The sequence below is a fragment of the Musca autumnalis genome, unplaced genomic scaffold (genome assembly GCF_047663935.1).
Source record: "Musca autumnalis isolate F117 unplaced genomic scaffold, ASM4766393v1 scaffold_4, whole genome shotgun sequence".
NCBI classification, from domain to species: Eukaryota; Metazoa; Arthropoda; class Insecta; order Diptera; family Muscidae; genus Musca; species Musca autumnalis.
This window is the reverse complement of record NW_027411977.1, coordinates 75,398,953-75,413,057: the sequence shown is the minus strand read 5'-3', so window position 1 is coordinate 75,413,057 and position 14,105 is coordinate 75,398,953. Positions and strand designations below refer to the sequence as shown.

The window sequence follows — 14,105 nt, the reverse complement described above, 5'->3', positions numbered from 1 at the left end:
TTGCCCGTATGAAGGTGTATATACCCTCGTTAGCATAAATGCTGAGGGTTTAAAAAGATATAACTTTTAGCGAAATCCGTGCTTCATGTCATAATGACCGAAAAACTTCCAACAAATCCTAAAGTGACCAACTAAATGGCTGGTAGGCAAAATAGAGTTCCCAAGCCATATAATTTCGTATAGAACTTAATATTAATAGATGTTGAGATGATGCGTATGTTGACAAAATAATACACTGGCGCTGCATACGCATGACATATGCCGATGCAGTCGTATGCGGTTAACAATTAATTATCTTCTCCTCAAGTGCTGCCGACTAGGGACTTGTTCCTACTTCTCGTCACAGATAGCTGTAGCATGCACGAGTGACTTATATTAGCAAATGTGACCCCCAGGAATTATTTACGTATCGAACTACACAGTCCGTGGGAGCTTCATCACCGCAGTCTATGTGGTGTGGCTGTTGACTATGTAACCGATTTTTTCATAATCCTTAAGTGGAAGAACTCAACAAGATCAAGAACATAGCCATTCAGACTGACAAAAATGGTACCAACAGTGGGACCTGACGCGTAGAATCATCTGCGTTGGTAATTATGGTAATTCCGTCGGAAGAGCATGGAATTGCAGAAAAGTAGAGGTTAACCACTTCCGGAGATATCAGCGTAACATGGCTGACAAATGATTTAGTCAGGTCCAATGCTACCATCACTGTTCTGTGACACAGCCTGTTCCGTATGAGACCTCGGCTAATATATGCGGAAATAGCTACTATGATGCTTCCCGAACCAGTGTTGATGATCTGCTACTGGATATCACGTTGTTATGCGGAATCCTCAAGATTCTTTGCCACAGGTAACAAAAGAGAGATTGGCCTGTATGATTCACCATTGCTGGCATCCTTGTCAGTCTTCAGTAGCGGGACCACCAAGCCCAATATTCAGTGACTCCATCAGTATAAATATCCCTCAAATATGACTTATTAACCTGTTGATCTAGAGGTTCTCTTTAGTATCTTTGGACCTCTCTCTCTCCGGTATGCCTGGGCGTCTATCCACTAAATGGCAATTTACCTATAGCTTATAGTACCCAAGCAGACATAGATAGAATCGACAATATCCTCATGTGCCGACGCACCGGCAAGATCTTATTCTCCTCCTGTAAATGATCCACTGAAGATGTGATGAGTCCTCTATTGATTTTTAGGGGTCTGCATCACAGCAAGTTGGCTAGATTTCCCATGGCGTATCACTTACAATGCAGTCGGAAGGGCGTGGAATTTAAGAAAGGTAGAGGTTAAACAATTCCCGAGAGATCACCCAATGTTTCATGTTTCCGAATTCCACGTATGGCTGGCGACCAAACATGTATGTAGTTGGTGATCCAACGTTTCAATCAAGGCAGAATGATAGTATTCTCAACATCTTCGAACAGTTTAGCATGGCTTACCATATCAAAAGCTTTAGTCAGGTCCGATGCTACCATCACTATTCTGTGGCACGGACTGTTCTGGTTGAGAGCTCGACTAATTGTTGTTGTTGTGTTATAATGCTTCCGGAACCCGTGTTGATGATCCGCAACTGCATAACACGATATGATGCTGGGGAGCAGTATCGCTTCAAGCTATTTTTGTACTGGTGACAAAAGTGAGATCGACTTGTATATTTCACTGTTGCTGGCATCCTTGCTAGGTTTCAGTAGCTGGATTACCCTGTATATTGTCAAGGCTTCGAGAACTAGTAAGCTCGCTAACGATAAATTGAGGATTGTGCTCAGACACTTGGCATCTGGTTCATTCAGCTGTTTTAGCATCTCCGTTAAAACGCCGCCAGGTCCAAGCGCTTTGGATGATTTTGCGACTCGAATATCATCTGCAACATTACTCATCGTAAACGATGTTGGTTTCGACTAGGCTGGAAGAGATTGCAAACGACGTAAAACACTTCTATCCGCCGGTCGGATCACGGATGTCAATCATTTTCTAGTAATAGTAACGCCTTAACCGTTGCTTACAATTTACTACTACCGGTTCCAGTGTTGCAGAATTACAAATGCTGTAGCCGTTTTTTCCGTTTGTGCACACCGACAAGTCTATTGACATCCAATGTCAGCTCTCTGACTCTGGTGTCGCCAGGATTTGTACGGCCCTGCTTCGAAATTAGGTATTATTTCTGGTATTCAACTAGTAGGAATATGGTGAGCGGCACCGAAGTAGCAAGAAATGCATTTCGAGATTATTTCGGGTGGAAATTCTCTGAATCTTTGCCAATTGATTTTCTCATGTTTAAGGAAATTACGGCGTTCAGAGGTTGTGAAGTAGAGTGTTTTTTGTCAGCTCTCTGACTCTGGTGTCGCCAGGATTTGTACGGCCCTGCTTCGAAATTAGGTATTATTTCTGGTATTCAACTAGTAGGAATATGGTGAGCGGCACCGAAGTAGCAAGAAATGCATTTCGACATTATTTCGGGTGGAAATTCTCTGAATCTTTGCCAATTGATTTTCTCATGTTTAAGGAAATTACGGCGTTCAGAGGTTGTGAAGTAGAGTGTTTTTTTTTCAGCTCTCTGACTCTGGTGTCGCCAGGATTTGTACGGCCCTGCTTCGAAATTAGGTATTATTTCTGGTATTCAACTAGTAGGAATATGGTGGGCGGCACCGAAGTAGCAAGAAATGCATTTCGACATTATTTCGGGTGGAAATTCTCTAAATCTTTGCCAATTGATTTTCTCATGTTTAAGGAAATTACGGCGTTCAGAGGTTGTGAAGTAGAGTGTAGATGTAGAGTAGATGAGAGGCATGGTACTACCTATGTCAATTCATTCGGTGACACGATGTATAGGTCTGGCAAACTATGGCAGTTTCCTGTTTTCACGGTGGAAATGTGAAGCTATTCTATCTGCTTTGTCAGCGCTATGCCTCTCTGTAGTGGGATTCTCTGACGCATTTTTTTAAACGCAAAATTATGAATAAAAGTTGTCAACACTGTTGCTATCGGTAGGCCTTAGCGGCCACTTTATTTTAGTTGCTAACTTACCGACAAATTTCGTTAATTACCGAAATTACAAGCATTTCAATTTTACCGATTTTTGTCGGTAACAAAAAAATAAGTTAGAGAATCCCACCGCTGGCAATTTTTTAGGTTTGCATGTCATAGCTGATGATGTGTATTAAAATCTCCTAGGATCTCTCGGATATCGCCTTCCATCAGTGATCTAATGTCAGAAGAATAACGCCGGACACAGCAGTTAATCGGCGGGATATTCACTTTCTGAAGACATACCTCGGCGTTTCCACAATTTATTGCTACTCCTATACACTCAGAGCACTGGACCACTAGAGTCAAGCTCAAGCGAATTAGGTGGAAGACTACATATGTACATATGTATATGAAGACTGTAGGGGATGTTCAGAATCGTTTCTAGAATCTCCGCGATCATTATCCTCCCCTGATTCATAACACACAATCACAATTGATTTTCAAGCTAACACCATCACAGTTAAACTGAAGGCAAGGCATGTTGCTGACTGTGGCTGAAAAGGTTGCGGGGGAGTTTTATAGTCCGATGACTACAATGAAGACTCACCTAACGTTATACTCCCGCAGGAATGCCAGGCCTGAATAATACCAGAAATTAACTCATCACTGCATCCCATGACAAACGAAGCAAAACCATGACCGGGCATTCCGTGACAAAAAATTTCGTCTCCAAAAAACCCCATGTATAAACGAGTTAAATGCCTAAATAAGGTTAGCAAATATATCTGAAAATGTCCTCAAACTGGCAGCACCTATGTTAACAATTTTTGGTTGAGATATTTTGGTGGAGATATTTTGTGACCACCGGGAACATCAAATGTTAAATTACAGGTAGTTTGGTCAAAAACTGTAGCTAAAATCTTCAAACTACCGAAAATCGGAAGGTACCGTTATATGGAAGCCATACCAAAACCTGGATCTCTGTTGACAATTTTTGGTGAAGAAGTGTCGCTAGGAACCTCAAATGACAAATTACAGCCATTTCAGTTAAAATAATATAATAATTGTTCCACAAACATCCCAGATGGGACAAGGGAGACTTCTCTCATATCAATGAGTGCACCCCGATTCATATTAGCTGAATGATATGGGACCTACTGTTTACAGCCGAGTCCGAACGGCGTGTCCTAAGACACCACTTGTAGAAAAGTTTTACTTGGCTGAAATACTCAAGAAATGTCGCACACATCACTAGGGGTATTTTGCCACCGTTGAAAATTTGATGTTGTCTGGCTTGGAAATCGAACACACGACCTTTAGCGTGCAAGGCGGGTGTGAATACCATTGCACCACGGTGGCAGTTAAAAACTATAGCTAAATTCTCAAAATACCAAAAATCGGGAGACATCATTATACCAAAACGTGGGCCGATATTAACCCATCTGGAACTTGACTTCATATGGCCGCAAATTATAATTTCAATGCGTTACAAACGGAAAAATAAATTAAATATACCCTGCATGCTATGGTAGAGGGTATAAAAACAAAGACGAATGCGGAATAGTCGATTAAACGTTGAAACACTTTCCCTACCAGATCCCAGTTTTTGGGAAACGACACTATGCGAGATTTAAATAAAACAAGGAAAAAAGTATCAGTCGGCTTTGCCGACAGAGATATACCCCCAGCCTGTGTGAATTTTGGACATTTGAACTTACCGACAACAATGTGGATTAAAGTGTTGCGGAGTGGGTAATTAAAGGGATGTACCGACATAGTCCATTATGGAAGTGGACCTTATTTTAAGAGTCATACCTTTTTGATATATATTGGGCCCACTAGTCATTTCAGTGGGTCATCTTATAACTTTGGACCAGTATGCCAGGTAGCATGGACTTGTCCACGAAAAACATAATATGGCAGTAATCAGGACCACAACGAACAGCATCGGTATTCATTTCCAAAGGATCTTCGAAACGTCGTAAATGAGGCAGCGAATGCAAGTTGCTTCAACAGAAATCGAAGTGTTTCGAGAGCAGGTCTTAAAGTGAACTTATCCGACATTTTGTGTGGGAGGTACCCGAGGTTTGAACAAAACTAGACCATATTCGAACCTGATCTATATCTGGTAGATATATTAGAATGTGTAAAGTATGAACCAAATCGGTCACTCCTTGCAAGAGTTATCGTGCTCACAATTTTTTCGAACATTTTTGAACTTTTGTGGGGGAGGTATCTGAAGGAGTGGACCGATATTGATTATCTTCGAACTTAAACTAAGTTTGGACAAAAATATTACGAAAGCCAAATTTTGGACCGAATCGCCAGATCCATTCGAGAATTATCTTGCGGTCGGACCACTACACACGGTGTCATAGGGGGTTTTTCACGTGTCAGGCTGTTTTCTCAGGAAGTATGGACTTCCCCCAGATAAAACGTGTACCGTAGTATAGGGGGAGGTGAATACAAGTTGTTACAACAAAACTCAAAGCGATTTGAGACCAGGTCCTAAACTGAACTTTTCCGAAGTTTTGTGTAGGAGGTACCCAAAGAAGTGGATTGATTGAGTACACATTGGAACCTCATCTAACCCTGGTAACAAATTTACGATATGCAAAGTATGGACCAAAACGGTTACCACAAATTTTCCGAACATTTTCGAACTTTTGTGGGACTGATATAACCCATCTTCGAATTTAAACTAAGTTTGGACAAAATATTACGAAAGCCAAATTTTGGACCAAATCGGTTCATCCGTTCGAGAGTTATCGTGCGCACCAGCCAGACAGACGGACGGACAAGGCTAAATGGACTCCAAATTGTCTGAAACACATTTCGTCCAAACATACTTAGGGTCTAAAATCATTATTTCGATGAGGCACGTTAGCATAAATGCTGAGGGTATAACAATTAATTAAAAGTGTTAAGGGTTTTCGTTTTACTTCTAAAATTAAAAACTATACAAATTGGGTATAGAATGCACAATAACTCTACTCTGGCTTAAGTGCACGTGTCATGCGGGTATTCACGTCCCTCTTTTCAATCTAACTTTAGTCCATTTTTGGGCATAGAATCACTCTTCTTACATACATATACATACATATGGAAGGAATTTAACAAAATAAATTGGAACTTCTTTAGCCCTTTGAGCCCCTGTTATATGTAGGCATGTACCAAAGAACTAGAAAATAATTGAAACATTTGTTGTTTTTGTTATGCAATATACATGTCGCAATATACATACATATGTGTTCGTTTTTTTGCTTACCGACAAAAAAGTTCTTGTTTTCGTCTCTTTTTGTTCAACACTTACCTGCTTTTACACACAAATATATTTCGGCGGGTTTCAGGTGCTTGTCATCAAGGCCCCCCAAATGAAGTATAACTTCGCCAATAGGTGTTACTAGAGGCCATCCTTGACACCAAATTAAAGCCTACAAACGAAAAAGAAGCGAGAACAAAAAAATTAGAATTGGAAAAACACCATAAAAACATGACTGTCATAAATGTCATTAAAGTATTGTTGCGGTTGTTTAATATTCATAAACAAATGTGCTGTTGTTATTATTGTTTTTTTAGTATACATTGAAAATGTAATAAAAATGCAATTTATTTTCAAACAAGCAAATGTAAAATTGTGTAGAATCATGTTTTGTTTGTCCAAGTGGCGACAAATGTGTGTGTGCGTTTTTTAAATTCAAATCATATTCATCTTGCCTCCATTTGCGTCAACATATAAGATATTAAAAAAACTATAGTGTTTGAAAAAATTCAAAAAATATTAGTAATTGTTTACGAATATCCAGTAAAACCGGTAATAGTTGTTAACGTCAGACACCTTGGCATATTGCTGAGCTATAATCAGTTCTATAGGTTGATAGTTTTGGTCATATTTTCGAACTGAGTTGACTATGAAAGAGCATTTTTTATTTTAATATCAAAGAAGTGACTATTAACTCTTGTGGATGGTACAGAAAGTTAGGCGGAAGGAGTGGTTGGACTATATGTCCAATATTTTCGTCGAAACAACCTGAGGTAAAGTTACGCTTTTATGCACAATACGGAGTTATCACATCAAACACTTCGGCTGTTAGATGACGTTAAACGCAGTCCAAGAGAAGAATCAAATATAAGAACAGCCGTCGTCCCTTCAATTCGTTCGCTACTGTCTACTACATAGTTCGCTCTCTGCGATTCGCTTTGTTGCCTACAGCGTTATCGTCAACATGTTTATTGTTCAACCGCGTCGCAGTCCGATCGTTGAGAAGGCGAAGTCGTTTGAGACATTCTAGAGTACTTCCATTCGATTATTGATAATTAAGCCCCACCTGGTCAATACCGAGCTGATTACCAGCAGTTAGATACTGATAAGGTTATGTCGACAACCAACATACGCTAATCCGTTTAATACTCATAATGGTGGAATTTTGTCCATAAAACCACTCGCTACGGATGGAAATTATTACAAGCGCTTCATGGTAATACTAATATTCAACCTGTTGATAGCTACTCTCTTCGCACCCGTGGTCTGTAAAATGGCATAGTTGATGACGTTATAAACGCCCATGGACGATTGGCAAAGATCAGAGCTAGGTATAGGCTCCATCTTACGTTTCAAAAGAAACGGCCTTACACTGGAACCTAATGAGCAAATTGACATACATACATACGAAGTAGCCAGTATTTATGGAGAATTGACAGAATTATCACAAACAGACTGTCGAAGGTGTGTACTAGCAGAGGACATAACAAGAATATGCCGTGTCACTAAATACCAGAAGCTTTTGGTACAGCCAATGATGCGACACTATTTGAGAATTTCGGAAGGTGTTCTTCGATTTAGTTTGGAATACGAGTTGGAATACCAGAATGTGTGAATGCCAGCAGAGAGAAAGAAAGAATTCTCCAATGAGGGGTGAAATCTCCGTTACTGTTGTAGCACCCGTGTGTCGCGCCCTCCAGAGACAATGAACACAATTACGTACGCAAATGATTGTACGTTGAATACTATGGTTGATGATATTTGTGAAGGGATAGCTCTTATTCAGTCTATCCTAACACCTCCTTCTACGCTACAAACATGCGAAAATTTAGAACCACAAAATTACCAAAAACACCGGCACAAAGGGCATATCAACCTCAAGATACCACTTTCAATAAGAATTTTACCGAGGATTAAGGTCTTATATCCCATATATTTGCAATGAAATTTAATGGTGAAAATGAGAATGTCGTACACTGCCACAGAATACCTGGTTTTAGCTTTACAACTATTGTTAGGGAGGTTAAAACCCTCAACATAGTACATAATATCGTTTACGAAATCGGTTTGGGATATAAGAAAGAGCTCGAAAACGAATGAACCAATCTTCTTATAAAAGATGGCGCATAAGTAATCCTCCTATCAGAAAATGCTATAAATTTTGCGATTGGCCCCTAATGTCAGTTCTGTTTTGACATTTGTGTAGTAAACACATGCGAAATATACGTTAATAAACAATGTTATGCTACACTGCTCCAGAACGCGGAATATTGGTGACTATTTATTTGACCAATAGTCGGTCGGTGACTTTGGCACAACGTGAATTTCACTGAAAATCAGCGTCTAACCCATGAAGAGCCAATACACCTGCTCAAAGTCCCTGTATGGTGGGCTGTTTTCGCTGGAGGAGTCATCGGACCTTTTTTCTTCGAAGTCGACGCGGGCCAAACGGTTACTGTGAATGGTGAACGATACAGAGCAATGATCAACGAGTTCAGCAAGATCGCCTGATTTGACCGCTCCAGACTTCTTTTTGTGGAGCTTTTTGAAGTCGCGGGTTTATGTCAACAAGCCTCAGACTCTTTCAGCTCTTACAGACAATATCCGTCAAGAATGTGAGGACCTATCGCCGGAAGTTTTGGCCAATGTGATGGAAAATGCCATAAAAAGGGCTCAAATGATAATAAACTGTGCCGGCGGCCATTTATCTGACATCATATTCTCGACTTGATGTAAAAAAAATTAAAAGACCAAATAAAAATAATCCACAAGAAGAATCAATGTTTTTAATTTTTTTTTAAATTTGAATGAGAATTCAACCTAAGCACCTAAAAACTCTGCGGCTAAGAGATTAAGCTTGACTTCCATACAAATAGTAAAGAAAAAAGTATATTACAATAAAAAACACAAGAAAACTAAAAAAAAACTAAATTTTTGAAAATTTATTGCTATATACACAGAAAAAAAATCGGCGATAAAAAAATTATCATATTGACGAAATTCTATAAAATTATTTGATACAATAAAATTTTAATATTGACTAAAATATTTATCGATTTTTTTACATTGAACTGATAAAATATTTCAAATATTGACATATCAAGCAAAATGTGGAATATTTTGATAAATATGTTTGTCAATATGTGAAATATTTTATAATTTGTATTTTTACTTTGTGATCAAATAATTTTGTTGAATTTTGTCAATATGACAATTTTTTATCGCCTGAAAATCGATAAATTTTTGATTGAATCTTTGATTTTTATTATCAAATGGCTATAATTTTTTTCTGTGTAACTATCTACCTCTAGGCCCCAGACAATTTTTTACCTAATTAACACACTCCCCTTTTAATTAAAAATAAACACGGTGCGCCTTAACTTAATGTATGAGTGGAAGGTGCTTACACCTGGAAGTTTTTGCGGTTTCTGAAACTACAATGTTCATAGATGAGAAAAATCAAAAAACAAAAAAATCACCGAAGGGATTTTCAAATAAATCGCGGTCAATGTTCACATTTTTAGGGCTTTTTTTAGGCTTTCTCAATTTTGCTTGGAAACCGCTCTAAGCTCTAAGCTGTTTGTGGCCTTTAATAGGTTTGTGGTCGCTATTTGGTCTGTCAATAGAAAAAAGTCTCATAAAGAAACTGTGATTTTTTACCAAATGGGGAATCTTTTGAAAAAATGTACTGAGGATAATGATGACCGCTTTATAATTAGCAGAACATTTTGTGTTTGAAATCGGGAAGAGGGTTTGTCTCTGTAATCAAAAGCGACTGATACCTTTTTATACCCTCCACCATAATATGGAGGGTATAATTAAAGTTGTCATTCCGTTTGTAACACATCGAAATATTCATCGGAAACCCTATAAAGTATATATATTCTTGATCAGGGTAAAATTCTAAGTCGATATAACTATGCCTGTCTGTCCGTCTGTTGAAATCAAGATACAGCTCGCAATTTTAAAGATAGAGCTTTGTAATTTGGTATAGAAGTTTCTATTACTCCTAGCATGTTTGGTATTGCAAATGGACTCTACCGGTCCACGTTTTGATATAGCCCCCATATAAAGGTACCTCCCGATTTTCGGTATTTTTAAGGTTTTAGCTTCATTATCACACCGAAAAGACTGAAATTTGGTACTTAGTCTTCGTTGGGGGTATACAACTTCCCCCAGAGTTTTGTTGGTATTGGTCAACCCCTTCATATAGCCCCCATAGAACGGTACCTCCCGATTTTCGGTATTTTGAAGGTTGTGGCCTGAATATTCCTCCGAAATGACTGAAATTTGGTATTTAGTCTTCGCTGGGGGTATAAAAGATTCCCCCAGAATTTTGTCGGTATAGGTCCACGCCTTCATATAGCCCCCATATAACGGTACCTCCCGATTTTCGGTATTTTGAAAATTGTGGCCTCAATATTCCACCGAAATGGCGGAAATTTGATATTTAGTCTTCATTTGGAGTATGAAACTTTACCCTAGAATTTTGTTGGTATAGGTCCACGCCTTCATATAGCCCCCATAGAACGATACCTCCCTATTTTCGGTGTTTTGAAGGTTGAGGCCTCAATATTCCACCGAAATGGCTGTAATTTGGTATTTAGTCTTCATTTGGAGCATAAAACTTTCGCCCAGAATTTTGTTGGTTTTTTTTTAGCCCCCAAAGAACGGTAGTTCCCGATTTTCGGTATTTTGAAGGTTGTGGTGTTTAAGTCTTCATTTGGGGTATAAAACTTTCCATAAAAAATTTGTCGGTATAAATCCTTGCCTTTATATAGCCCCCATAAAACGGTACCTCCCGATTTTCGTAATTCTAAAGGTTGTGACGTCAATACCCCACCGAAATGACTGACTGTTTTTTTATTTAGTCTTCCAGGGGGATATAGAGTATTCCTGAAAAGAATTAGTATATACTAGGGTTATGACTTTTTTACAACCTCATATCCCTGTATCATAAGCGTGATGAGTTTTGCCATAAGATTACATAAAATCTTAATTATAAGGTGATTCGGTGAAAAAACCTCACGCACAAAACGAGTTTAAAATTTGAGTTTATATATAATTGAAAATCAGCTTTAGAGCCACATGAGATAATTAAAATGACATGAAATTTATTTCTCACTATTTTTCTTCATTTCTGAGAAACGTAAAAATGTCGTAAACGCTTTTATTCAAAAATATAATTTTGTAACAAAAAACAAAAAAATTAAAATTTTTTCAAAGTGACTTTTTTCGCGACTTTTTTATTAGTAGGCTTATATTTATTCATTTGTGCAACAAAAAATAATTTTTTGAAACATTTTTTTTTTCATTTCATATATTTTTTCAAAAAATTATTTTTTTTAAATCGATTTGTGCTTGAACTTTTTTTATATTTCAATGGAATAAACGATAGCATAGTGATTAATAGGCAAAAGTTCATTCATCCCTGCTACAGGAAATAATTTTTGAGGAAAAATGTCAAAAAGTCATAACCCTAGTATATACCCACGTCTTCCTTTATCCTCCATAGAAGCATACCTGTTAATTTTTGGTATTTTTTAGGTTTTAGCCACATTATCTTACCGAAATATCGGAAATTGGGTAATTAGTCTTCTTTGAGTCTAAAAACTTTCCGCAGGCATTTGTCGGTATACATCGACGAAATTTGCTGAAATTTGATAATTAGTCTTCTTCATAAACGAAAGGAAACTAATTGTTCCATTTTACTTCAATATAATTGGTGGTGGAGGGTATAACAAGTTCGGCCAGGCCGAACTTAACGCCGTTCTTACTTGTTATTTATTTTTTTAATTTTGTGGGCTTATCAAATCAATCGATTTTATTTTTAATTTTTTTTGCCTGTTTTGTGACCAAAAAACGTGAGTTTTTTTAAGCCAAAATTTGAAATGTCTACTTTTTGATTCCAACATTTCCGTGAAACCTAATATTGATGAAGGACTATTTCAATATGTTCTAAATAAGCATACACAAATATATGACGATCGGTTTATTCCTTTTTGAATTAGAGTTGGTACCGGAAAACGCTTTATAAAACGGGATTTGATATACGGTCAATTACCACAAAACTACGTAATATTTTTCAACAAGAAAATTGCAGAAATATGTGCTCTTTCAGATGGAAAAACATCCATGAAAAGGATTTCATAGTTTTCTTGAAAGAAAAAAAAAGAAAAATGACTTTAATTCGGTTTTACAACTGGGGGTTACCCCTTAAAACCACTGTGCCGTATAATTGTTGCAGGTGCCCTCTTTACAAACGATGTGTTTGCGCATACAGTTGACATTCACGCATGCCTTATATTTATGATCGCTGCGATGAGTGAATGAATGAATGTGCATTTGTCATAAATGCACATTTTTTTCTGAGCTAAGAATTTCGAAATGAATGTCACCACAACAACATTGCTCGTTGAAAAAAAATTTAAATGCAAGCCAACCATGCCTTGGACACCAACTACCCACAAAAACGACTCCACTCCCTGGTGAATGATTTGAATGCTCCAAACCGAGAAAAAAACATGTGTGTATGTGAAACGATATGCTGTCATTTAAGCTATTTTGGCAATGAAATTATAACGACATCCATTAACAGCCTGTCTCTGTATGCCTGGCAAACACCATTGACAAAACGTTTGATAAATTGTATTTTGATAGCTACGAAAAAAAAGATGAAAAGAAGAGGCCGTGCCTCTTTTTTCTTCACTATTCGCATCACTGACCCTCATTTGGTAGGTGGGTGTAGTAGAACAGTTTTCTTTGTTTGCCGAGGAAGTGCCAATACCAAATCGGATACAAATGGGGGCTTTTTGTGTGTTTCTGTTTCGACAAGATTGGTGATTATTTGCGGCCTGTTTGTGTGTTCTTTGTTTGTTATTGACATTAAAAAGTGTCATTTTTATGGTTGATTTCATTGATGATATCATGTGTTACCCTTTTATTAGCGGATATGCTTGAATTGCAGTGGTCTATTTTCTGTAATTATTGCGTTTGTTAAAACATTTTGTTGGTTTTAAATTTCTGCCCATACTATTAAAGAGATTATGCAAATATAGAACAATGCTGCAATAACAAGGTGACACAATAAGTCCAGTCAAAATATATACTATCAAAATTGCCCAAACTTCGATCAAATTTGAAAATGGTATATGGGTCAGTCCACTCCTTCGGATCCCTCGCCCAAGTTCTACAAACCTCACGGCGGAGGGTACTTCGATACCGGATTGACGAGGAGCCACATAACACGCGTGTTACAGCCGGCGGCTGCCACCCCAGCGTAGAAATGTTTGTAGTTGTATCGTTTTTCTGTGTTGGGAGTAGAATATCCCGCAATGCCTGCTCCGGATTCTTTTGGTTCGTACTGGGATGGAGAAAAAACCAGGACCAATATGGGTGTGCTCAGTTTGTCACATCTGCATCCACCGCACTCAACCTTTGCTGAGTGGGTACATCACAGGGTTTTTTTTTGGACCATGCGAGGGACTACGACAGGGACTTTGTTGCTGCATGTTGCGTTAACACAGCCCCGAGTAGGTTGTCATCAGAATACACCGCTCTCCTGCAGTCCCACCCAACATCAGGAGCACACGCAGCACTTAACACCAGCCATTGCTGTTCGAATCCACGATAATGAATACTTTTTGTAATTTAATTGCAATGAACTCCGAGGTACGATCGAGGAAATAGAGGCTTTTATGAGTCGGAAGAATATAATGGTTGTGACGTTCCAGGAACCCAGCTTAACTGCAACTGCAGTTTACAGCGTTGCTATGGTTACAACGTTCCTCCTTCCCTTCCCCAGGATCGCACCAGAAGTGGGGATGGGGAATTAACTTTCCTATGGCCCAAGCCTGTTCAATACAG

The 14,105-nt window shown here is 38.3% G+C and overlaps 1 protein-coding gene across 8 annotated transcripts in view; it reads right to left on the bottom strand.

Annotated features, from left to right (window-relative positions):
• The window catches only part of Pura (Puratrophin-1-like), a 326,190-nt gene that overhangs the window by 135,373 nt on the left and 176,712 nt on the right, over window positions 1-14,105 (bottom strand). For all 8 annotated transcript variants that reach the window (XM_073984425.1, XM_073984426.1, XM_073984429.1 and 5 more), the window contains one exon: window positions 6,291-6,411. In XM_073984425.1, the coding sequence (XP_073840526.1) occupies window positions 6,291-6,411 (121 nt within the window). The remainder of the gene's footprint in view (window positions 1-6,290; window positions 6,412-14,105) is intronic.